The 25,610-nt window shown below is 41.6% G+C and overlaps 1 protein-coding gene across 1 annotated transcript in view; it reads left to right on the top strand.

The window, feature by feature from the left end:
• LOC127526108 (77 kDa echinoderm microtubule-associated protein-like) overlaps positions 1-25,610 on the top strand; it is a 75,502-nt gene that overhangs the window by 21,008 nt on the left and 28,884 nt on the right. The window contains exon 5 of the mRNA XM_051920289.1: positions 7,100-7,429. Coding sequence (XP_051776249.1) covers positions 7,100-7,429 — 330 coding nt within the window. The remainder of the gene's footprint in view (positions 1-7,099; positions 7,430-25,610) is intronic.

Below are 25,610 nucleotides of genomic sequence, written 5' to 3'. Positions count from 1 at the left end.
AGGACTTCAAAACTTGAGGTTGTGTCTTCAAATCCCATTACTGACACTCTGTGACCTGACCGTGCTCCAATTAGAAAAACAAATGAATTCTAATCAAATGTTGTGAATTGCCTTAGATAAAGACAACAGTCAAATAATAAGTGATGATAATAATAGTATTAGGTCACTGGAGCTGCTTACTCTAGAACATGCTATATACAATTGGACATGAGTTGAACATTCCTGCATTGAATCAGTGTCTGCTTTCAATAGTCATTGCTTTGCAAAATCCTCGAGTCTTACAGGAAAGTGTATTCTTTTAATTTGAAACAGGTAATCAATAGGCATAATGTGAAATTTGAGTATATATAGTTATTATTATTATTAGTTCTTCACATCTTTCAATGAAGTACTTCTTTTTGTGATTATCATCATGTATGTATGTGTGCAAATATATACACACTAGCCATCCCCCCACGACTCCACCGCATAATAGTGAAACAGCACAAATTTTAAAATTCAATAAATAAACAGCTATCACTAGCTAAGCGGAAGCAAGGTACACTCCAAAACGTGGCGACAGGTAGACTGACTCAAACGGAGACTGGCGCATGAGTGAGGAGGGCCCTGCCCGGCTTCCTACTCCTGACGTCACGCTTCCCCCTTCCCTCGTCCCACAGCCTCTGTCTTGGATTAGCGTGAATATGTCGCTCCTGCAAGTGAACTATGATTCTTAGCGCGATGAGAGAAGTCACAAAATCAACCAGAATATTCAAGCAAATAATAGAAAAGAAAAACAATTTAAATCCTTAATGTAATTCTCTTGTTTGCTCGCTAAGTGGAGGTAAGGTACACACCCTGAGGCTGACGCATGAGTGAGGAGGGCCCCGTCCCCCTCCCCTCGGTCTGCTGCGTCTCTCTCAGATGCGTGCAAATAAATTGGTACCGCAAACGAACTATGATTCTTAGCGCGATGAGAGAAGTCACAAAATCAACTGGAATGTTCAAGCAAATTATAGAAAAAAAAACAATCTAAATATGTTAAGTAGTTCTACTGTGAAAAGCAGACCGGCATATAGGCAGATAGACAGATAGACAGACAGACAGTTGAATTTTATATGTTATATATATATATTAGCCAACCCGTGCATAATTATGTATTGATGGGTGAACACTTCCTGAAAGACACAGTTGTCCAAATGGGGTGGGTTTGAGGATACGACTGTAGGTGAATGAAAAGATGGAACCCTGGAGAGGGCAACACACAATTGTCCGTGACTGACAATTGGAGGACCGCCGTCGCACGCTCATTCAGCGATTCACATCCACGACAAACATGATTTTTCTTAGATGGTCCTATCGCGTCTACCCTCGCACTCGAAGCATACACACTGTCTGGTCATGAGCCCGCTTGCAAGAGCAACTCACAGAGACCCGGCCACCAACTGTAAGACCATGGGATACCCCTCGCAAACTGTTTTACACGCTGCATACAGCGATTCACATCTGCGACAAACATGCTTCTTCTTAGATGGTTCTGCCGCGTCCACCCTCGTTCTTGAAGCATACACACTGCCTGGTCATGTGCCCGCTCACAAGAGCAACTCACAGAGACCTGCCCACCAACTCTAAGACCATGGCGTGTAAAACAGTTTGCGATGGTGGACGCGGTCGTGCGTCGTAACCGAAAAGAATAATGAAAAGTCAACGTGGCTCAGAGGTGCATGTGGAGTGTAGCAGAGACGAACGCGAATGACGCCCTGTGTTGTGAGTTGCTGCGTCCGAGTTGGTGGGTGTGGCTCTGCGAGTTGTCATCGTATCTAAGGGTCTTAGAGTTGGTGGGCGTGGCTCCATCCTGCGTGCTCCATGGGTGTCTTGCTCGCTGGTGGCTTAGTGAATTATATATATAGATATATATATTGATATATATATATATATATATATAGATACAGTCATATGAAAAAGTTTGGGAACCCCTCTCAGCCTACATAATAATTGACTCTCCTTTCAACAAAAAAGATAACAGTGGTATGTCTTTCATTTCCTAGAAACATCTGAGTACTGTGGCGTTTTCCGAGCAAAGATTTTTAGTGACGCAGTATTTAGTTGTATGAAATTAAATCAAATGTGAACTTCATAGACCGGTGTGTCCAATCATGAGATATAAAGGTATTTAAGGTGGTCAATTGCAAGATGTGCTTCCTTCCCTTTGATTCTCCTCTGAAGAGTGACAGCATGGGATCCTTAAAGCAACTCTCAAAAGATCTGAAAACAAAGATTGTTCAGTCTCCTGGTTTAGGGGAAGGCTACAAAAAAAGCTATCTCAGAGGTTTAAACTGTCAGTTTCAACTATAAAGAATGGAATCAGGAAATGGAAGGCCACAGGCACAGTTGCTGTTAAACCCAGCAGGTCTGGCAGGCCAAGAAAAATACAGGAGCGGCATATGAGCAGGATTGTGAGAATGGTGACAGACAACCCACAGATCACCTCCAAAGACCTGCAAGAACATCTGGCTGCAGATGGTGTATCTGTACATCGTTCTACAATTCAGCTCAATTTGCACAAAGAACATCTGCATGGCAGGGTGATAAGAAAGAAGCCCTTTCTGCACTCACGCCACAAACAGAGTCGCTTGTTGTATGCCAATGCTCATTTAGACAAGCCAGATTCATTTTGGAACAAAGTGCTTTGGACTGATGAGACAAAAATTGAGTTATTTGGTCAAAACAAAAAGCACTTTGCATGGCGGAAGAAGAACATCGCATTCCAAGAAGAACACCTGCTACCTACTGTCAAATTTGGTGGAGGTGCCATCATGCTGTGGGGCTGTGTGGCTAGTTCAGGGACTGGGGCCCTTATTAAAGTTGAGGGTCAGATGAATTCAACCCAATATCAGCAAATTCTTCAGGATAATGTTCAAGCATCAGTCACAAAGTTGAAGTTACGCAGGGGTTGGATATTCCAACAAGACAATGACCCAAAACACAGTTCGAAATCTACAAAATCATTCATGCAGAGGGAGAAGTACAATGTTCTGGAATGGCCATCACAGTCCCGACTTGAATATCATCGAAAATCTATGGGATGATTTGAAGCAGGCTGTCCATGCTCGGCAGCCATCAAATTTAACTGAACTGGAGAGATTTTGTATGGAAGAATGGACAGAAATACCTCCATCCAGAATCCAGGCACACACCAAAGGCTATAGGAGGACAGCATCTAGAGGCCGTTATATTTATAAAAGGAGGCTCAACTAAGTATTGATGTCATATCTCTGTTGGGGTGCCCACATTTATGCACCTGTCTAATTTTGTTATGATGCATATTGCATATTTTCTGTTAATCCAATAAATTTAATGTCACTGCTGAAATACTGCTGTTTCCATAAGGAATGTCATATATTAAAAGGAAGTTGCTACTTTGAAAGCTCAGTGAATGAGAAACAAAAATCCAAACACTTAAGAGGGGTTCCCAAACTTTTTCATATGACTGTATATGCAAGTGGTCCCTAGGTACTCTTAGAAATATTTAATATTCCCAGCCTGCATGAGGTGTTTTTAACAAGGTAATGCTGCAGTTGGCTGGTGCAAGTGATTTTATCAGCTATGGATTAGGTTGGTTGCAGGACCGCTGAAGGCAGAATATCAGGTGTGACCCAGGATCTGCTTGCTCAAATCAGTATTAAGAGCACCGTTTACAAATGTGTAAGAAGAATGCTAAAAGGAAAAAGAGTTTCTAGTAGCAAATCAACCAGAACTGATAATTCCTATACTTGAAGCTGTTTTTTGTGTGTGAAATTAAGAATAAAATCCATCTCAAGTGTGCCCTTGGCCAGTGTGTATGTGTTTTTCAAAAGCACGTTGTTGACAAGTCAGTGGATGAGACTAGTTGTGGCTTTCCCGGTGAGCTCATTTCAGTTCTGTTGTAGTGCTAACTTATTTTTTTCTCCATTCCTCAAACTTTACAATAATCTGAGCCAGTTGCAACAAACAAAATCTGTTCATTTTTGACTCACAGGATTTTTCAAAAGTTTACATTTTAAAAATGTGTTTTTAAAGAGTGTTGAACAAACAGATTAAAGAATTCTGGTGGCATATGCAAAGGTAAAAAATAAATGTTGGTCAACTGTTATTTTTATTAGAATGTAAATGTTTAAGTGTATATGAACTGACCCGTGTGTATATGCTTGCAAGAACATGTGAAATAAGTCATTGGGAGCTTTGTAGTTAACATGCCTCTCATAATTAACTAAATGTATAAGTGGCCGGACTATGGAAATGTTTTAGTGGTCTGATTTTTGTCTGATATAGCCCTACTAAAAATACAGTAGCTATCAAGCCATGATATAAGAGAAGGCACCTTTATTGGCTTGACACAGATGATACACGGCTTTTGATACAAGAGACGTGAGGCACAGTGTTTGATATGAGGGAGAGAGTTCTGAAGATGAAACAAAACATCATGCTGTCAAGAGGACGAAAGTACAATGCCACCCACAAAATGAAAATGCACTCCAACAGAGAAGTGTAGAAAGGCTGCACCATGGCACATACTTTTAAAGAATGTCTTAGCTGGATGAAGAAGAAAGGACTTTTCAGGTTATATGTTTTCATTTTCTTTTGCCTTACAGTATTTGATGCCTGGTTTCTCTGCAAATAAACATGAATAATGATTTAAATGATCTTGTGACACTGCCTTGTTTATTGACATTATTTGTGTGTCCTGTGATGAGTTTTAATATAGCAAGCTGTGAACTCTTTCAAAGGTAGAGATCCAAGAGCTGAAAGATGTAGGTAACCTGGCAGGAGGCTGGTTCTCCTCACTTTGTTGGATTATTTCTTGCATGTTTGTTCAGGTTCAAGTTACGCTTGTTCAGGTGATTCAGGAAGAAGACTTTTCAAAGGTAGCAATCTGGGAGTGGAATGACAAATCCATGAATCCCGTCAACAGCAGTGCTCTTGTAGCAGCTCCTGGCCTTTGCTAAGGTATTCCTAAATTCATCCCTTTCAAGGGTAGTGACCCGGAAGCAGTCTGTCTCCTATAAATCCCAGCAAGAGCAGAGCATTTATGGTGGCTCTTGGCCGTCTAACGAGGCATTCTGAGAGTCAGTCGTTGGTGGACAAAACTGAGGTAGCCAGCCTCAGCCATTGTTATGGTACAGCAGAGTGAATGTCAACTCCTTACAGAGGAGGTAGCAAGCCATTAGCAAAGACACAAGTGATGAGTGAATGCTAAAGAGATAAGTACTGAGGGGTAAACATGAAAACATTTAGACATTTACAAGATTAACTTGCCCAGCAATAAAATAAGAACCTTTGGAAGTTAAAGTGCCTTTTGTGATCACTTTTTTATGATAAAACAAAGAAAACAAAAAACATTAACAAATGCTCACTGGTTCACATCACAGGCTTATGTTCTTCAGTATCAGCTATATATGGGATGTCTGGCCTTTTTGCTAATCTTCTAAGAGGAATAAATTATTGTGGGAAAAACAGCACCCTCAGTGTTTCTTCATTTATGTGGTGGTGGTGATGGTAGGAGGAGGAGTTCAGTGAAAATCTAACTTGCATGTCCAACTAACATACAAATTTATGTTAGTTTTTTCCCCATTCTGGTGTTTGATGTGAACATTACAGGGGTTTCTGATTATTTCCTCATTGAGTGTGTATCTTGGGTTACATAGTAGTATTAGTGTTGTCAATGTTTGTGCTGAGTGCGTTTTATTTCCATCATCCCGTTTGCTGTTTATGTGTGTGTCAGTAAATGTCGTCCCCGTAAATTCAGGGGGGACGGATGATGGAAAGAGACCGCAGCCCCAAGATGGAAAGCACCTGTTTTCAATCACAATCAATTACATCCAGCATACTATTTAAGCAATCAGGAGGAAACGGAGAGAGGAGAAAGACGGAGACCATTTTTCACCACCACTTACTTGCTGTTTTTCCACATCGCACTTTTGCAACCAGTTTGTTTTCATTCCGCCGGACTGACTTCAATTCCCTCATCACGGTGAGGTTGCTCCATTTAATCCGGGAAATACAAACGCATCTCTTATCAGTTGACCAGTCATCCGCATTCAGGACAGTTGTACACTCGGATCAATATCATTGCCATTTTCCATGTTTCATTCATTGTTGTTTGTTATGTTACAGGGGCAAGAGAGGGTTTGTTGTGTATTTATATAGTGTTGTCACAGTATTGCTCTGGTGGAGGGATATATATATATATATATATATATATATATATATATATATATATATATATACATGGTTGAAAATAGTTTACTGTCAAATAATGCAAAGAGTACGCGACACGTGTTTCACCCTAATTCTGGGCTCATCAGGCGTACACACTCTACTGCACTCCCTCTCGGGAATCGAACCTCGGACGTCAGCGCCAGAGGCGATGCCCCTAACGTTGCGCCACCGCGTGTGGTTCGTTTATTTGACAGCATGTAGATCGGGGTAATTACATTCATGGCATTCGTAGTCTGTGTCACAATCTGATTGTATGGGTGGTTACCTACCAGGTAACGCTTGTGGTTGGCCAGCGAGTCTGCTAACATCCGCCACGGTGCCCTCAGTTGTGAGAAGCTCGCTGGCCAACCACAAGCGTTACCTGGTAGGTAACCACCCATACAATCAGATTGTGACACAGTCTACGAATGCCATGAGCATATATATATATTCTACATGGTGTATGTGCAATAGTATTTTGTTGTGTTGTGTTTTAATATATTCACTTATTTTTACATATCTGCTTTTCTTTTGTGCTTATGTTTACACCGTCGATTGTGGGGAAAAGTTTATTTGTTAGAGGTACGGCTTGATATTTAGAGTCCTCTCAGTAATTCATCCAGGCCACAGGTCTTGGAGGTGTAGCTGCCGGCTGGGTAAGGGGTCGGCCATTACAAGTGTATATCCAGAAGCACAGGTTTGATTGGATGTACAGTATATTGCCAAATATGATGCTTTTCTGTAGTTAATAGTGACCTTCAAGTCTGCTGTCTATGTAAGGCCGTAAGCATTTCTTAAATGTTTCGCTTAAATTAGTTTCCTGTACTTTTTTTTTTTTTTTTTTTTTTGTAACCTGTACTGTAAATGTTTTTTCTAATTGCAGGAAGAGAAAAGGACACTTCTGGTCTGCCTGCAGCTTCTGCACTTCATAAGCCTTCCACAGATTGTTCACCCAAGACAGATGACTTTAGTTTAATTTCTAAAAATGTACATAATGAAGAGGTGCAAGATGCAAAGATGAAGAATCTGGATGGAGAAGGTCACTCAGTATCTTTGGAGAACTGTGTGGGCAATGATTTAGGAACCCAGTGGAAAACTCAGACAACTTTAAAGCACAACCAAGGAATCAAAGTCAGAAGGAAAATAAACATCGCTTCTGTTTTTAGATGGAGGCAAAAACAAGAGCAAACACTAGTCAACAAGCACTCTTCAGGTATGTTCAGCATTTTGTGTTCCCAATAACATCATCAAAATCCATATGACAACAACATTTTAACAATTGCTTTAAGTCAAGCAAATACATACAGTCAAGGTGGGTGTATAAGTATTGCAATAGTTCCAGGATTTAAGCACTTAGAGAACTGCTTATTTTGTTATGTAATGTAAAGAAAGTGCAGATTTGATCATCCTGACATCTTATGCAAAATCCTTTACATCATCAAACTGTTTAATAAGTTTGACTGCAAGACAAGAGCTTGTACTTATTTAAATTTAAAGCACAAAGCAGAAACCTGCTCTAGATAGGGATACAGTTTGTTACTCTGTACATATACAGTTAGGTCCATAAATATTTGGACAGAGACAACTTTTTTCTCATTTTGGTTCTGTACGCTACCACAATGAATTTGAAATGAAACAACTCCGATGCAGTTGAAGTGCAGACTTTCAGCTTTAATTCAGTGGGGTGAACAAAACGATTGCATAAAAATGTGAGGCAACTAAAGCATTTTTTTAACACAATCCCTTCATTTCAGGGGCTCAAAAGTAATTGGACAATTGACTCAAAGGCTATTTCATGGGCAGGTGTGGGCAGGTCCGTCGTTATGTCATTATCAATGAAGTAGATAAAAGGACTGGAGTTGATTTGAGGTGTGGTGCTTGCATGTGGAAGATTTTGCTGTGAACAGACAACATGCGGTCAAAGGAGCTCTCCATGCAGGTGAAAGAAGCCATCTTTAAGCTGCAAAAACAGAAAAAACCCATCTGAGAAATTGCTACAATATTACGAGTGGCAAAATCTAGTTTGGTCCATCCTGAGAAAGAAAGCAAGCACTGGTGAACTCAGCAACGCAAAAAGACCTGGACGTCCACGGAAGACAACAGTGGTGGATGATCGCAGAATCATTTCCATGGTGAAGAGAAACCCCTTCACAACAGCCAAGCAAGTGAACAACACTCTCCAGGGGGTAGGCGAGCGTATCGATATCCAAGTCTACCATAAAGAGAAGACTGCATGAAAGTAAATACAGAGGGTGCACTGCAAGGTGCAAGCCACTCATAAGCCTCAAGAATAGAAAGGCTAGATTGGACTTTGCTAAAGAACATCTCAAAAAGCCAGCACAGTTCTGGAAAAACATTCTTTGGAGAGATGAAAGCAAGATCAGCCTCTACCAGAATGATGGCAAGAAAAAGTATGGAGAAGGCGTGGAACAGCTCATTATCCAAAGCATAGCACATCATCTGTAAAACACGGTGGAGGGAGGCAGTGTGATAGCTTGGGTGTGCATGGCTGCCAGTGGCACTGGGACACTAGTGTTTATTGATGATGTGACACAGGACAGAAGCAGCCGAATGAATTCTGAGGTGTTCAGAGACATACTGTCTGCTCAAATCCAGCTAAATACAGCAGTCAAACTGATTCATGATACAGATGGACATTGACCCAAAACATACAGGCAAAGCAACCCAGGAATTTGTTAAAGCAAAGAAGTGGAAAATTCTTGAATGGCCAAGTCAGTCACCTGATCTTAACCCAACTGAACAGGCATTTCACTCGTTGAAGACTAAACTTCGGACAGAAAGGCCCACAAACAAACAGCAACTGAAAGCCGCTGCAGTAAAGGGCTGGCAGAGCATTAAAAAGGAGGACACCCAACATCTGGTGATGTCAAGACTTCAGGCTGTCATTGCCAGCAAAGGGTTTTCAACCAAGTATTAGAAATGAACATTTGATTTCCAGTTATTTAATTTGTCCAATTACTTTTGAGCCCCTGAAATGAAGGGATTGTGTTCAAAAAATGCTTTAGTTGCCTCACATTTTTATGCAATCGTTTTGTTCACCCCACTGAATTAAAGCTGAAAGTCTGCACTTCAACTGCATCTGAGTTGTTTCATTTTAAATTCATTGTGGTAATGTACAGAACCAAAATTAGAAAAAAGTTGTCTCTGTCCAAATATTTATGGACCTACAGTAACTGTACATCCAACCAAACCTGTGCTTCTGGATATACACTCAATGAGCAAATAATCAGAAACCCCTGTAATGTTCACATCAAACACCAGAATGGGGACAAAATGTGATCTCAGTGATTTTGGCCATTGCATGATTGTTGGTGCTGGTTTGAGTATTTCTTTAACTGCTGATCTCACATGCAACAGCTGCAAGAGTTTACTCAGAATGTCGCAAAAACCAAAAAAACATCCAGTGTGTAGCAGTTCTGCAGATGGAAACACCTTGTTGGCAAGAGAGGTCAGAGGTGAATGGCCAGACTGGTTTGAACTGACAGAAAGGCTACGGAAATGTACATAACCAACCTATAGATCTGTGGTGAACAGAAGAATGCACAATACATTGACCCTTGAGGCAGAAGGGCAGCTACAACAGCAGAAGACCACATTGGGTTCCTCTCCTGTTAGTCAAGAACAGAAAGTTGAGGGTGCAGTGGGCACAGGCTCACCAAAACTGGGCAGCTGAAGACTAGAAAAGTGTAGTCTTGTCTGATAAATCTCAATTTCTATTTAGGCACACAGATTGGGAGGGTCAGAATTTGGTGCCAATAGCATGAATCCAAGAAACCAACCTGCCTTGTGTCAACAGTCCAGCTGTTAGTGGTGGTGTAATGATGTGGGGAGTGTTGTCTTGCCACACTTTGGGCTCGATAATACCAGTCATTCATAGCCTGAATGCTACTGCCTATTACTGTAGAGTATGTTTGCTGGTCATGTTCATCCCTTCATCATCTTCTAATAGCTTCTTCCAGTATAATAATGCACCATGTTACAAAGCAAAAGTCATCACAAACTGGTGTCAAGAATATGACAATGAATTCAGTGTTCTTCAGTGGCCGTCACAGACTCTGTATCTAAATCCAGTAGAACACCTTTGGTTGTGGTAGAACAAGCAATTTACAAATGAATGTGCAACTGACCAATCTGCAGAAACTGTGTAAAGCATTCATATCAGCATGGATCAGAATCTCAAAGGAATGTCTTCAACATCTTTTGGAATCCATGCCATGAAGAACTGAAGCTGTTTGAGATCAAAAGGAGGCCCTACCCAGTATTAGAATAGTGTTTGCAAGAATTGGCTCAGTGAGTGTAAGTCCAGTTTAAAATTGCTTATTAGTATAACCTGCACACTTTTGGGATGTGGGAAGAAAACTGCCGAGATTTGTGAAAAAACGGAGTATTTTTGGGCCCGAAATTGAGTCCACGAGTTGTGAGGTAGCACTGCTAACCACCTGGCCAACATATGTTCAAATCAAATAATTAGTTAATGCTGATGTTAGTATAAAACATAAAACACTTGCATCATTCTGTGTACTTCTGACTGCAACTTTTAGTGTTGTTGATTTGAATCCCAGCCCAGTCATTTGCCCACTCTCCCTGTGTCAATCCGAAAGTTTGCTTCAAGTATCCCTCTGCCCTAAAGATATGCTTGTTAGGTTGATTGGCATTTCCAAGTTTTTATGTGTATACTAGTTGATTACCCAGTGGCTTCGCTCACTGAATGCAAGGGAAAAAAATAAAATGTAGTCTATAAGTTATTAAACAGTAAAACATTAACATTTAAGAAGTAAAGATACATTGAGCACTACTGGGGTGGTTTCGGGTAAACTACATTTTAAAGGCGCTATAACACAACAGGTAAGTAGTAGATCCCTTATGAAAGCCGCTACACGACCGCTGTGGTATAGAAATTACATTTTCTATGTGATTGTCCAAATTTTTGCCTGACAACCTTGCACTACATGCCTGTGATTTACTTGTTAAAATAATTAATCACAAAAGCAACCTTGAATGTTGTGGGGTTTTAGTGACCCGAACTTACCTTAAGGGACAGTAAGTAGTTGTGCAGAGCAATTCGATGGCGCCGATTACACTTATTCTCAAAAGATTTCCACTCTCCCAGGAGCCGACGGGGGACTTGAAGTGTCACAAACAGTGTGAGAATAGAGGACCCTGCCCGAAAATGTGAAGCTCTCGACCCGGCAGAGCAGCCCGACATTCCGCGTCTCCCTGTGTTCACTTTGTTCTCACGACCCCTCGCCGCTGAAGGCGGTCTCATCTTCACCTTGATTACAGCTCGGCGCAGTTAAAAAGTAGAAAGACGCAAAGCTGTTTTCCTCATCTCTTCTACTATCAAGTACTGCCAACTAAAAAAAAGTGACAATGTGGCAGTTTCAGCGACAGTCATGTGGACGAATAAATAAAACTTCTCTGTCAGAACGCGCCTGGCTATTTCCTGTATTATAATATGTTCTGTGGTCATACGTAATTTCCATATCATGTGGTCATACGTTCAAGGGTTGTCTGGGTTCCGCGCGGAATTTTATTGTTTGTCGAGTGTCAGCCTGTCGAAACCTGTTCTGCTGTGTAGAGGGATTATTCAAGTGGTTGCGTGTTTTTGTTCAGATGTTTTGCTCCCTCTCTTCCTTCAGAATGAACACGAGAAGCAAACGAACTGAGAGTGCGCAGCCGGTGCTAGTGGCGAAGCTCCCGACTCCGTGCGTGCGTGACTTTCGAGTGATGATTTTTTACGACTTTTCTGATGGTTTAATCCGCTCGGTGGAATGCACCATGTTTGCCATCTTTTTCAACATCGATGGCATTGTCGCGTCAATTCCACTGATGGAGAGGACAACTGTGACCTCTGAGTGGTACACCACTCAGTGCCTGCCTGACGTTTTTTCTGCGATGGCTAGAGGCCGGTCTAAGAACTTGCGAAGGCACTTTTTGCATCATGACAATGCGCCAGCCCACACGGCTAATGCGACGAAGCATTTCATTGAAGACAGTGGTGTCAACGTTTTGAACCCGCCACCCTACTCGCCTGATCTTGCACCACGTGACTTTTGGTTCTTCCCGAAGGTGACAGAACCCCTGCAAGGCCACAACTTCGAAACTCGAGAGGAACTGATTGCAGCTGTCAAAGAACAGCTGGACAACCTCCCAAAGACAGCCTTTCGCGAGTGTTTTGCGGCGTGGGTCAGAAGAGCCCAAAAGTGCATTGATGTTGGCGGTGAATACTTGGAAAAAGTTTAAAAAGTACATGAGAAAAATAGAAAAAAAAATCCTTGGCTACTTATTTCGAGTGATTCCGCGTGGAACCCAGACAACCCTCGTAATTTCTGTTTCAAACGCGAAAAGAATTTTATATATATAGATGAGTGAGGCCTGTGATATACTGGCTTCACATCCAGGGTTTCTTCTTGCCTTAAACCTAGTGGTGCTAGAATAGGCTTAGATCCCAGCTTCCCTGAATTGGTTTAAGTGGGTTTGTGAATGTTATGTAACAAAATGCAGAGATACAGAAGCAAGCACAATTCTAAAAATGATTATTTATAACACAATCACACCTTATGTAATTCTTTGCCATAATGGACAGCATCACGTTTTATACATAATATTAATTATGTACCAGGGGGCTTTGCCGCCTGCTCGTTTCACTCTCCTACCCACCCTGCTGCTCGCTATGTGAAGAGGTGGGCTGAACGCAGGCTGAGGTGATGCAGTCGCTCCTCCGAAACCCCCCCCCCCCCAAACGGTGATTCAATGGGAAACAAATACATTTTTTTTTTATCTCATCTTTGCTCGATCAGCTGTTGGCTTGCTGCTGCCGTGCTGCGTGATCTGCATGTCGCACTGCGCTTCGAATATTTAAAAGCCTGCACAGCAGCTGTCCTTTTGTCTCGTGGGACGTTAAAGTGCCTCCGAGAAAATCGCATCTCATCTCCTTCCAAGCCTTCCAAGAATTTTTTTTTACAATGGAGAGATGAATCCATTAGTTGCAAAAAAATATAGAGATGTGTCAAGTAGGAAGTCAGTAGTGGGGATTGAACTGATAGGTTTTTGCTTTACGTCGAGATTCTTTATCCACGTGAAGACACCATCTGCTGAGTTGTAAATGATTATGTTATCAAATAGCTCAGGCTGAGAAAACAGCTCAGTGGTTTCAGCCTTAATGCGCCACTATCCTTGAACTGAACCTTGCTGTGTAATTTTTGAGACATTATCACAAACACATGGCACAAGTCACAAGACCAGCCATTATGCTATTCCTTTACACATGTTTACGGCATAAAATAAATGTTATGTCTTTTTACTGCTTTTAACAAAATAATATAAAAACACAAGACTTCAAAGGCTACTAACAAAAATCATTTATAAAAGCAAACAGAAAATCACAACCAATAGATCTTAATCATCTAAAGTAAAAGAATAAAAGCAGTGCTGCTGGAGGATTTTTCTACGTTATGTGTGTGCTGTCGACAAAGCATTTTGATTAATAGTTGTGAATGCTCTCCAGATACCAAGATTTCTCCTTCCTGAAATATTTAACCTGTTAATGAAATAACTGAAAAAAATGATTTTGTTACCTGACTGCTCTTGTATGTAATCTGTAATTGTGAACAGAAGAATCAGATATATTTACTGTGTGTAGTGTCTATTTGTGTATACATTGTGTACGGTGTTGCCAATATTACACTGATCTGCAAAAGTAAAAAAAAAAATAATAATGTAGACAGTTTTTATAGATCCGAGAGTGCTGAATCCAAGCCAGTTCCTTATCAATCCAGTGTTTAAGAGGTGACGTTTTTCCATCCATCCATTATCCAACCTGCTATATCCTAGGTACAGAGTCATTGGGGTCTGCTGGAGCCAATCCCAGCCAACACAAGGCAGGGAAACAAACCCCAGGCAGGGCGCACACACACACCAGGGACAATTTAGGATCTCCAATGCTCCTAACCTGCATGTCTTTGCACTGTGGGAGGAAACCCACGCAGACACAGGGAGAACATGCAAACTCCACACAGGGAGGACCTGGTAAGCGAACCACAAGCCTCCTAACTGCGAGGCAGCAGCGCTACCACTGTGCCACCCCGAGGTGAAGTTTTAAAATGTAAAAACACTATTTTAGAGAAAAAAATATATATTTAAAATAAATTATTTACGGCGGCACGGTGGCGCAGTGGGTAGCGCTGCTGCCTCGCAGTTGGGAGATCTGGGGACCTGGGTTCGATTCCCGGGTCCTCCCTGCGTGGAGTTTGCATGTTCTCCCCGTGTCTGCGTGGGTTTCCTCCGGGTGCTCCGGTTTCCTCCCACATTCCAAAGACATGCAGGTTAGGTGGATTGGCGATTCTAAATTGGCCCTAGTGTGTGCTTGGTGTGTGGGTGTGTTTGTGTGTGTCCTGCAGTGGGTTGGCACCCTGCCCGGGATTGTTTCCTGCCTTGTGCCCTGTGTTGGCTGGGATTGGCTCCAGCAGACCCCCGTGACCCTGTGTTTGGATTCAGCGGGTTGGAAAATGGATGGATGGATGGATAAATTATTTACACTTGAAAAAAATAATTACACTTATAGTTTTTTAAACATAATTGTTACTTACAAGATGCAGTCATTTGGTAGTTTATTTTCTCTCTTATAGTCCTCTGAAGGTGTTGCACAGTGGAATGACCAACAGTTGCCTTCTAAAGTAAACTTGCTCCACTTTACACTGTAACATTTCTCCATTTGAGCGATGTCCTCCCCACAATCATTAGAGGCTGCTAAGTTCTTGAGGGAAAAAATCCAAATGAGCGTGTCAAAAATGTGTTAATAAAGACATGCGCCATCCAAGTGCTAGGTAGGAAGAGAGAAGCTTCTCAGCTATGGTGCTTTGGAATTTTAAAAAATGTGCTTTGGGGTGGTTGGCTGAAAGGAATGGAACATTGTTTCTTACAGGTTTGGCAACACCATACACCCCTTTCGGACCGTCGTATTTTTCAGTAGAGTGTCCTGATGATGAAAATAAATGAGCAAAAACTGTCTTTTGGAAATTCAACATAACTAAATACAACCTACAATGAGACAAAATGAGGTACTCCTAGACAAAAGCTGTAATCCAGCAATGCAATAAAATTGTTATCCAAATTATTTGAGAAGAAAATGTTGTACCTGCAGACTTAGATGAGATTCTACTTTGGCTGGTAAGAAAAACTTTGTGCAATCTGATTAGATAGATAGATAGATAGATAGATAGATAGATAGATAGATAGATAGATAGATAGATACTTTAGTAATCCCAAGGGGAAATTCACCTACCCCAGCAGCATACTGTTAAAGAAAATATTAAATTAAAGAGTGATAACAATACAATATAACAGACAATAACTTTGTATAATGTTAACGTTTACCCCCCCAGGTGGAATTGAAGAGTCGCATAGTAAAATGGAGGAACGGTCTCCTCAGTCTGTCAGTGGAGCAGGACGGTGACGGCAGTCTGTGGCTGAAGCTGCTCCTCTGTCTGTTCAGTGGATTCTCCATTATTGACAGGAGTCTGCTCAGCGGCCATCGCTCTGCCACAGATGTCAGACTGTCCAGCTCCAAAACGGTGTCCTCCCATCAGCCCCAGGACATTCCTGCTTCAATTGCTGCCCCCCATATCGACACTGGTTTTGGAGTTGCCCCTCTACCCGATACGCCATAGAGCCCATATTGTAAGTAGGACTAATGGCAACACACATGCAAAATTTAGTAGAAAGTAATTTAGCCATTTTTGCATAATAGGCAAACAAACAGTTTTCAGTTTAATTTATGTATGTATGTAAACTGTAAATACATATTTTGAGGGAAATAAGTGTTCAATTTAACAATCAAGTTATGTGATGCAGTGGAAACTTTAAAAGATAAAGTTTAGTAATTGTTTATGAATTTTTGTTTTATGCAATATCTATGTAAATCGGATACATATGAAAAAAATGTAAATGAATCAAATAATGAATCAATATATACACAAACTAACAGATAAGCATGTAAATAAATGAAAAAATACCGTATTTTAGAACTAAGATTTTATTCCAAGTTATTAGTTGTTTTTTGGTCATTCAACAGTTAAAATTCTCAAACGTTTGAGTTCCATAATAAATGAAATGTCCCAAGTGTCATAATTAGAGGGATATGGGCATTATGGCTGTCAGATTAAAAGAAAGTTTAATTAAATTTACAGTTTCAAAAGTACCAAAGTGGCATTACAGAAGATAAAGTGTTAAATGGCAGGAAAAAACTGCATTAGGGAGAATCAGTACGAAGTAGCAGGACTATAATAGTTCTTTGATCTACTCCATCAGCCGAGAACTAAATTATACGCTTCCCCACAAAACCACTGCGTCATCTATTAATATCCTAGCACAAGACCAGAACCTGAGGGAATTTTTTTTTATGTTTATTCATTAAATATCCCTGAGTATTTCCTTTCTTTGGCTCAGAAAATGAAAGCAACTTCCTAATCTAATTTCCCTGGAACAAATCATTTTTTTTTTTACACTCAGTCTGCCTACATCATTGTGAAGCGCTAATGCTGTAAATCGGACCACTATTTTAATTGCTTTTTTGCTTTATGAAATGTTTTTGCTGTGGATATACAGGAGTGGTTGGATAATTGATTTGTTCCTATTTATAGTTTCTGTATTCATTGAAGGACTTTTGTTTGAAGTGTGGCACAAAAAAGTCAAATGATGTGCTTTATCATCACATAGCCCACTCACAAACACTGCTATTTCTCTCTCCTCGGTATCTGGAGCTATTCATAATTTGCAGGTGTCTCTCTAGCCAGCGTCATTTAACTAACTGGCTAACTAACAGTGGTGGGCAGTACCGCCGCTCCCTATACGCAGAGTACGCAGTCTGCGTAGGGCACCAACTCCCAGGGGGGCACCATCCCAGCTGCTCAAAAAAATCGTTTTTATATATTATAATAATAAATTAATATTAATAATATACATATACAAATAAACAAAAATATAAACGTATATATTGCATTTTACGGTGAACGCAGAGTAGGCTAAGCACACGTGATGACGCGCGCGCCCTCACCTCTGTTACGGCTGCCTAACTAATATTTGGGGGAGGGGGCACAAAAGTAAATTTCTGCTTAGGGCACCCATTTGGCCAGCAGCGGCCCTGGTGGTGGGAATTGCTTGATTCATTTTATGTTGTAGTATTCATTGTTTCATTGCACCTTCACTTCCAGTCTGCTTATTCTGGCAAAGGTCACAGTGGCAACATGCCAAGCTAGACAGAATAGGCCAGCATCTCTTGGAGAATTCTCATGTACTGTACTTCCAGTCCAACTGAGATACAGTATATAATTACAGGAGGTCTGTATTAAATTGCAACAATATAATAATAATACTTTACATATATATATTTTTTTTTTTTTTTTGTTCTTTAAAAATACGATTTCTCGTATTAGAAATTTGTTAAGTTTTCGTATACCCCTTGGAGTCAGAGTGCAGGGTCAGCCATTGTACAGCGCCCCTGGAGCAATTACAGGTTAAAGGTCTTGCTCAAGGGCCCAGCAGAGTAGGATCTCTTTTGGCAGTGACGGGGATTCGAACTGGCAACCTTCTGGATACCAGCGCAGATCCTTAGCCTCAGAGCCACCACTCCGCCCATATATGTAGCTCAATTCTCACTACTCACTACCAGGATGCAAACCCATGATCTCCTTACAACTTTGGATGAATCTGGATTCTTCATCTTTCAGCTGCTCCTGTTAGGGGTTGCCATAGCGGATCATCTTCCTCCATATATTTCTGTCCTCTCCATCTTGTTCTATTACCCCCCATCACCTGCATGTCCTCTCTCACCACATCCATAAACCTTCTCTTAGGCCTTCATCTTCTCCTCTTGCCTGGCAGCTCATCCTTAGCACCCTTCTCTCATTATACCCGTCATCTCGCCTCTGCACATGTCCAAACCAACACAGTCTCGCCTCTCTGACTTTGTCTCCCAACCGTCCAACTTGAGCTGACCCTCTAAAGTACTAATTTCTAATCCTGTCCATCTTCGTCACATTTGGATTATATAGTGTAAATAATCAAACATGAACCAGTTTTAACTTATAGTCTATCTGTTCATTATTGAACCCATTTAATGTATTTAGGTGTGCAGAGATGGCTGGCACGGTGGCGCAGTGGGTAAAGCTACTGGTCTTGCAGTTATGAGACCAGAGTTTGCTTCCCAGGTCCTCCCTGCGTGGAGTTTGCATGTTCTCCCCATGTCTGCGTGGGTTTCCTCCCACAGTCCAAAGACATGCAGGTTAGGTGCATTGGCGATCCTAAATTGTCCCTAGTGTGTGCTTAGTGTGTGGGTGTGTGTGTGTGTGCACCCTGCGGTGGGCTGGCGCCCTGCCCGGGGTTTGTTTCCTGCCTTGTGCCCAGTGTTAGCTGGGATTGGCTCCAGCAGACCCCCGTGACCCTGTAGTTAGGATATAGCAGGTTGGATGATGGATGGATGGAGGATTGCAGAGGCTTCAAGCTATCAGGGCAAATCGCTGGAGACAACACCAGTCAGTATGTCCATTCCAGGGCACACTCACGCAAACACCACATCTGGTGGAGAATGGAGAGTTTAATTATCATGGACATCTTTGGGAGGTTGGAGGAGACATAAGAAGAACATGGGGGCCACAGGAAACTAGAGCTCCTGGTGGGAACCCACAAGTATGTGGAAAGACTTTCAGATTTACCCACTGAAGCTGAGAATCAAACAGCAGTTCAGGAATGGTTCAATGGCAAGTGCCACAGCATGTGGCCCTCACTCTTAATCATTCTCAAAACATATTATCATCTGTTCCATCATAAAACCAGGCTTATCTCTCTTTTTACTCAGAATTCATGCACCTTTGGGATAATTTCAGATGCACATTCTAGTTAGTAGCAATTTATGGCAAATACATTATTGATAATTATGCAGTATTTTCAAAATGTAATTCTGCAGAACACAGCTGTTTGGAAATGGAGTAATGTTGGTTGCATGGCAAAAATGCTGTACTACAGGACATGCCTCTACTTCAAGGCACCCAGACTGTTTGTATAAAAACATAAAGATGGGAAGAGCATACAAATTCTACACACAGGGCACGCTATTTGAAAAATACATTAAGTTCCAAGTGCTATTAGGCATTAGTGCTAAACTTTGTAATTCTTTCTTGGATGTAATTATACTGTATGTATTCTGTTGAATAAGCTGGGAATCTAGGATAAAGAAAATAGTGCATGGCTTGGCATTTGTCTATATTAATTTGTAAAAAATGCCGTAAAAGGGGGTAAAATAACTTGGGAGTTTTGTGTGTGGGGCACTGAATTATTCTAAAGTATTACCCAGTATAAAGAATGGCAAAGTACAGCAATATACATACTTATAGTGCTATAGTAGCCTGTTAGATAGCAGAATAAATTGTAAAAGTTAGAATTATAAAAAAAAAAGTAGCCTGTTCTGGTAAATACTCAGTAAATAAAGATGGATCTCGAGCCATTGTTACAAATGAAATTCAAATATGGGTGTCCATTATTTACACCAACTGGTGGACTCCCACGTGCCCCTGTTAATGCAACATGGCAGACTAAACGAATCTAACATTAGAACATTAGAACACTCTAGAGCAGAACAGGCCATTCAGCCCAACAAAGCTCGCCAGTCCTATCCACTTATTTCTTCCAAAAAAAATCAAGTCGAGTTTTGAAAGTCCCCAACGTCTTACTGTCCACCACACTACTTGGTCGCTTATTCCAAGTGTCTATCGTTCTTTGTGTAAAGAAAAACTTCCTAATGTTTGTGCGAAATTTACCCTTCACAAGTTTCCAACTGTGTCCCCGTGTTCTTGATGAACTCATTTTAAAGTCACGGTCTCGATCCACTGGACTAATTCCCTTCATAATTTTAAACACTTCAATCATGTCACCTCTTAATCTTCTTTTGCTTAAACTGTAAAGGCTCAGCTCTTTTAATCTTTCCTCATAATTCAACCCCTGTAGCCCTGGAATCAGACTCATTGCTCTTTTCTGGACCTTTTCTAGCGCTGCTATGTCCTTTTTGTAGCCTGGAGACCAAAACTGCACATAGGACTCTAGATGAGGCCTCACCAGTGTGTTATAAAGCTTGAGCAGAACCTCCTGTGACTTGTACTCCACACGTCAAGGTGCTATATGACCTGACATTCTGTTAGCCTTCTTAATGGCTTCTGAACACTGTCACGAAGTCGATAGCTTAGAGTCCACTACGACTCCTAAATCCTTCTCATAAGGTGGACTTTCGATTTTCCGACCGCCCATTGTGTATTCAAACTTTACATTTTTACTTCCTATGTGTAATACTTTACATTTACTAATATTAAATTTCATCTGCCACAATTAAATGGCTTCCTTTAACCAACTAGGTTAATTTACATATAATGACTACAAAGCATTTCAAACACACCAATCAGCTTACAGATAAATGGTATACAGTAATCCCTCACTTATCGCGGGAGATAGGTTCCAAGGCCGACCGCGATAACTGAATTTCCGCAAAGTAGGGACACTATCTTTATTTAATTATTTAACGTGTATTTGGACGTTTTTAAACCCTCCCTGTATTGTTTACAACCCACCATTTACTCTATTAAAAACAGGGACAACTGCTAAGCAATATGAAATCGGTAGATAAGTTTACACTTACTGTATAGCGAAGTACACGTAGCAGCTTGTAGGCGGTCATGACGTCGTCGACCTTGTTGCAAAGATTCCTAAAGCAGATTCCATCCAGACTACTGCCTTATCACGTCCACTTGCAACTCGTTTTGCACCCTGGTTAAAGGACACTGCGGCCGTAGATCTTACATGCTTTTCCTCCTTTTTAAATAAAAAGAATCGATGTCCTGCAGCGGTGTAGCTGTTCCCTTCCTTCAACATATCCAAAACTTTTACCTTTTCTGCAATCATTTGCATCTTCTGTTGGTGCTTGGACACGGCCCCTGAAGCATTAGCACGTTAATGATGAATGAGTGAGATGAGACTTCCTGGTTAATGCAACACTCTGTCGCTGAGCCAATCAGCAGCACACAGGAACTTAACTGCGTGCTCTGATTGGGTAGCTTCTCAGCCATCCGCCAATAGCATCTCTTGTATGAAATCAACTGGGCAAACCAACTGAGGAAGCAAGTAAAAAGACCCATTGTCCGCAGAAACCCGCGAAGCAGCGAAAAATCCGCGTTATGAATTTAGATATGCTTACATATAAAATCCGCGAAGTCGTGAATCCGTGAAAAGTGAACCGCGAAGTAGCGAGGGATTACTGTATTCTAGAAACATCTCTCTGCCACTAACCATTATGTAAAGCCCCAAAATAGTTCATTATTAAGAGTCGTGTGTGAAAGAGGTGCACAAGAAGGCAACCTAACTTCCACTGAAGTGGCTGGCTTCGGACTACACTAGGCCAAAATGTGCATTCATAAATGTATTAAGAAATCTCAATAATTCAAAATGTATCTCAAGAGAAAAACATGAAAAACCTGTAGTTTTGAAACAAATATACAGTAGTCCTCTAATGCAGCATTTCTCCTTTTTGATGACACAACCCACTTTTTCACACATAAGTGTCTTCGTGACCCACTTGGATGGGGTCCCCCTTGGTGCATCATGGGGGGTTGGACTCCCCCTTGGCTAGTTAAAGATGATCACCAGAGACAGAGTCGAGTTAACTTCCTTAGGTAACCTGCCACGGCCCACTAACATTATAAAGTATAGGAACTTGTGACTCATGGGCAGCAACCTGCAACCAATGTTTGGTGGTAGAGAAACACTGCTCTAATGGAACTTTATGAATAAAATTATTATTGAACAAAAAGAATACAAAGGCTCAAAAAGAAGGCAAAAAATGTTGTTGTACAGGTACTTCAATAGCCACCAAACCCAAATCACAATCCTTAAATGAAGTCCGTAATTTAGAAGTAAAAGGTCAAAGTAAGCCAAAACTCACAATCAAAAAACATCTGCGGCAGAGTGCATTCAAAATGAGCCGTGAAGGGATTTCTAGGGATGGGATGTTTGACATCGAGGCCTTGAAGCTTGTATCCCTTTAATGAAGCACTGTATCAAAGCTACATTACTACATGATTGATGACATCTGAAGCTTCAAAGCTGCTACACATGGTATGAAAGTGGATGTGAAACTACCGGCCATATCTTATACAAAGACGATACTAAACTAAATATGGAATCCGAAAGTGTGGAATTCATTATCCAACAATGAAGTGCCACGCTGTACTACTCTTCTGTACTGGAACTTACAATGTTTTATTAATACTCTAGACTACTATAGGCACATTTTCTGGATCACCTTATCAATCCTCAGTTCCACAAGCACATTCCTAAAGCGCTTAGTGCAATTATTCCCCAAACAATGATGGAAAAAAAATCATCTTTCACATTGTTTCATAGCAAAAATCCCCTGATTTTAAAAAAGTTATCACATAACTATGAATCAGTGGTGATTTATAATGTGTGGTAGAGTTGTGACAGTGCTCATCGGTTCTGAGTGCTGATGGATTTTTGCTGTTTACACCTCTATTGTAACAGTAAAGCGTCATCAGCCTGGGGAAGAGTTGCCAACAGTATGAGTTGGCATTTCATCACACAAATGAGCAGCTTTAATGCAGGGGAGCCAACAAAAACGGCAAGCCTGCCAAAGTCACAAACGCATTGAAACTACTGCAGCAACATTGAGCCACCCTGCTAAGGATAGCAAACCACCTCAAATAGATTTGTTAACAGCCAAGAACCCATTGGTGATCACTAGCGTGGTTCTACAATATTCGTAACGGCAACATGTTTAGGACAACACATTTTTTATTGTAGATTCCATCCATCCATCCATTGTCTTCCGCTTATCCGAGGTCTGGTCACGGGGGCAGCAGCTTGAGCAGAGATGCCCAGACTTCCCTCTCCCCGGCCACTTCTTCTAGCTCTTCCGGAAGAATCCCAAGGCGTTCCCAGGCCAGTCGAGAGACATAGTCCCTCCAACGTGTCCTGGGTCTTCCCCGGGGCCTCCTCCCGGTTAGACATGCCCGGAACACCTCACCAGGGAGGCGTCCAGGAGGCATCTTGATCAGATGCCCGAGCCACCTTATCTGACTCCTCTCGATGCGGAGGAGCAGCGGCTCTACTCTGAGCCCCTCCCGGATGACTGAGCTTCTCACCCTATCTTTAAGGGAAAGCCCAGACACCCTGCGGAGGAAACTCATTTCAGCCGCTTGTATTCGCGATCTCGTTCTTTCGGTCACTACCCATAGCTCATGACCATAGGTGAGGTTATTGTACATTAATTGCAGCAGTATAATGACAACATTATTATCTTATGGATTAGCGCACCAGTCCGACTGAAACTCTGTGATCGACAATGGCTTGTAATGCGCTTCCTCAAGCTCAAGGCTGCTATGGTTTCTGTAAACTACCAGATGTCATTATTTTCAAAGCTTCAAAAACTTTGTATCAGGAAGAAGCTTCAGAAGCTTCATGGGGATTCATCCACCCATCGCTTAGGACTCCAAATCCCAGCCTGCCTCTATAGGACTGGGTATGGGTCCTCTTGGGGAATACACCCACAAAATACAAGAAAAATGGGACAAGTGAAGAACACACATAGAAGTTACATCATAACTAAATGGAATAAAATTAACAGAAAATACTTTATTAGACAAATAATAAGTTAACATAACAATAATGTCAAAAAATATGGAAAACAATGAACAATAATGAAAACTGAACAATGAAGATCTTTCTTGTTATCTTATATAAAGAACCACTACATACAGTAATAATATCAATATGAAGCTACAGTAGTCTTTTATATAACCAACTAAAGAATTGTCACAAAAGTTGTCATTTCAATCAATAAAAAATTGAAGTAAATGGTAAGTAGGTTCAGTTCCCATCCTTGACATGTGTGTTTGAAATTCTCCGCACCTAAAGGTGCTGTGGTCTGATAAATCCAAAATGGAGCTTTTTGGCCATCAGACCAAACACTGTCTTACAATACCCATTATCAAGAACACACCATATTCATAGTGAAGCATTGGGGTGGCAGCATCACACAGTAGGACTGCTCCTCTGCAGTAGGCCATGGAAGGTGCAGTCAGAAGAAACCTGTGCCTTGAGGGGTTTGCCTTCCAGCAAGACAACAACCCCAAGCATGAAGCAAAAGCTACACAGGAATGGCTTCAGAACAGGCTGGGTCAGAGCCCAGACATCTCACGATCACCATGGCATCTGAAAGAGCTCGAGTAGTTAGGCAAAGTTTCTAAGTGAGCTTGTTTCACCAAGGGGGTGGTTTGCAGTTACTGCTAGTGGGTCGTCAATGAATTTAAAGTGGCTAAACTGGATCACTTGACCATAAAGGTCGAGAAACACTGGTGTAAGGAAGGCGATGTGGGATGAATGCATAAGAATTAACCATATGGAGCAGTGCCGGTCAATATGATCCTCCAAGAGTCAGAAATCATATAAGACCCTGTAAAATATAATGATAATAATAATGAAAGGTTTATTACTGGGGCTGGTTTTGGCAATTGCTCAAACATTACTACTCTATTGATTCCCTATGGCCTTTGGCCATAAGCATGAATGGTCTAAATTGGTGCATGACTATTGTGATGGGCGGCCGGGTCCCATGCCCGTGTTTGTGAATTTCCCCTTGGGATTAATAAAGTATCTATCTATCTATCTATCTATCCATCTATGCCCAGCCGGGAGACCAGCCATGGGATGCACTCTACGTCCCCCGGAATGCATGGTGGCAGCCCTTCTGGATTACATCGGGGCCACAGGTGTGGGACTTCAGGACTCAGACCTGTTGGGCTCCGTGGCCACCACCCGGAGAAGCTGCACGGCTTAATGAGCCTCTGTGGGCTGGAATGCAGCCACACCCGGAAGTGCGGCCTAATTAGGCTAATTACCACCCGGAGCGCTTCCAGGAGGGCTACAAAAAAAGCCTGCCGCCACTACTCGAGGGCCAGAATGATGATGATGATGAGGAGGAGGAGGAGGAGGAGTAGTAGTAGTAATAGTACCAGTACCAGACGAACGGTTGGTTGTTTTGATCAAGTGCTTGGGATTGTGTTATGCCTGTGGGGTTCACGGGGAAGACGTGCACCACAGGTGAAGAAAAATAAAAGTCTTGTGGGTTTGACACGTGCCTCAGTGTGAATCTGTGCCGGGTCGGGCGCCTATATAGCGTCCATATCACACTGTACTTTAACTGATTAGCTCAGACTAAGGGAGTGTGGGCATGTGGATATGGGCACAGCTGTTGTCATGGGATGACTGGCACCCAATCTAGGGCAGATTTCACCACCACGCAACCCACTAATGGAGGA

The sequence above is a fragment of the Erpetoichthys calabaricus genome, chromosome 17, assembly GCF_900747795.2.
Source record: "Erpetoichthys calabaricus chromosome 17, fErpCal1.3, whole genome shotgun sequence".
NCBI classification, from domain to species: domain Eukaryota; kingdom Metazoa; phylum Chordata; class Cladistia; order Polypteriformes; family Polypteridae; genus Erpetoichthys; species Erpetoichthys calabaricus.
The sequence above is the reverse complement of the archived record's forward strand: the minus strand, read 5'-3'. Positions and strand labels throughout refer to the sequence as shown.